This window comes from Anneissia japonica, unplaced genomic scaffold, assembly GCF_011630105.1.
Source record: "Anneissia japonica isolate Jap-2015-1 unplaced genomic scaffold, ASM1163010v1 scaffold47050_len1570_cov86, whole genome shotgun sequence".
Taxonomy (NCBI): Eukaryota; Metazoa; Echinodermata; class Crinoidea; order Comatulida; family Comatulidae; genus Anneissia; species Anneissia japonica.
In genome coordinates this window covers 1-1,570 of record NW_022741923.1, presented here as the reverse complement: position 1 = coordinate 1,570, position 1,570 = coordinate 1, and the positions used below count along the sequence as shown (strand labels likewise).

Below are 1,570 nucleotides of genomic sequence, written 5' to 3'. Positions count from 1 at the left end.
ATTTCAACACTACCAGATACTCAATTTCAATTAGGAAGATGACATAACTAATGACACGAACTTTTCTACTTAGGTGTTTTCTAAATTAACGTGGGTGTCTTTCTTCGAGAAATTTTGATGTTTTTGTGTAGAAATTTACTCTATCTAGTGTCGAAGTATGTCAGTTACGAGCTGAAACTTGTTTATATTTTCCCGTCGAACTGTCCAAGCAATGAGGTAGTTAGCAGATTACCATTGATTTATCTAGTTGGGGTTTCTAAATGTCAATCCGAGTACCTGTAATTTACCTCAACGTATGTTACCATATTCCTTTTACATTCATGCTCTCCAATCAATTTGAGACTGACGTGTTTTAAACAGAAGACCTATTGTCAGTTGTTATTGTGGTAATTAGCTTTTGAAGTTTTTTCTTGGTAGCAAACATTCTATGCACGTAGCCAACTTTTTTTTGTATATTTTTTTTTTTTTTTTAGCAAGAAACATATACATTACTTATAGATAGATGCTGATTCATTTATCATATAGTTATGATTGTGTCATGTGGATGTGTGACGTCGGTGGTGATCCAAATTAAAATAATAATAATAATATTCTGATAATTCGCGTTCACAAATTTTGAAACTTGAGGTTCATTTTTGTAACGCGGTCAGGTGTTGACATCCAATGATTTATAGTATCGTTTTATATTCCACCTATCTTACTATCACATTATCTGAATTAAAAAGTTATTACGTTTTTATTCCCAATGTAAATAGATACAATGTCTGGGAAACATGTTACGTTCATCCTTGTGGTCTTTCTCTGGCACTACGGAAGTTCCCAAGTTCATCCGCGAGTTCGTCTAGCCGGAGGCTGGGAGCCTCATTCAGGTCGAGTTGAAGTTTTCTACAATGGAAACTATGGAACAGTGTGTGACGATAATTGGAGCATTGAAGCAACGCACGTCGTCTGTAAAGAACTTGGTTTCAGAAAGGGGGAGACGTTCCATTACGATGGCAGATATGGCCCAGGAGGTGGTGAGTACCGTGTTATTCTTCTGAAACGCTTAGTTTTCAAAATAGCGCTAATGAAAATAAATGGTTACAGTTGAGCAAGACGTTCTGCTCGGACTTCCAGCCGTTGATCATTATAAGTTGACTTCCCCCAATCGCGGGGAGCTAGCGTACCATCTTAGTCTATTGAAATGTTTAAATATTAAGCCTACTACTAGGTTGTTTATATATTTTTTGTTTTAGGGGAAATTTTATTGGATAACACACATTGCAATGGCGATGAACTGTCTATTTTCGATTGTGAGCATAATCCTATTGGGCGCCATGATTGCAGTCACGCTGAAGATATTGCTGTCACATGTGTTCCATTACCGATAACGGAGCCACCCCCACCGGTACGTACTCAACATAACTGTATAATTATTATTGTTTATTATAAAACGAACAAGGTGCCGTAAATGGAGATGACGAATCAAGTTTTCACTTTGTATACTCCTCTAAGATATTTCGTTAACTTTATCATCATCATTATCATCATCATCCAGGGATGTCACCAGCTTTTTGGAGTGCCGTTTCGT

General features: G+C 36.9%; 1 protein-coding gene across 1 annotated transcript; it reads left to right on the top strand.

Annotated features, from left to right (window-relative positions):
* The first annotated feature begins 731 nt into the window (after window positions 1-731).
* LOC117118929 (CD5 antigen-like) lies at window positions 732-1,473 on the top strand. The gene is made up of 2 exons (XM_033263663.1): window positions 732-1,016; window positions 1,236-1,473. Exons 1-2 carry the CDS (start codon window positions 761-763, stop codon window positions 1,448-1,450), a joined length of 471 nt encoding a protein of 156 aa, XP_033119554.1. The 5' UTR covers window positions 732-760; the 3' UTR covers window positions 1,451-1,473.
* The last annotated feature ends 97 nt before the right edge of the window (window positions 1,474-1,570 follow it).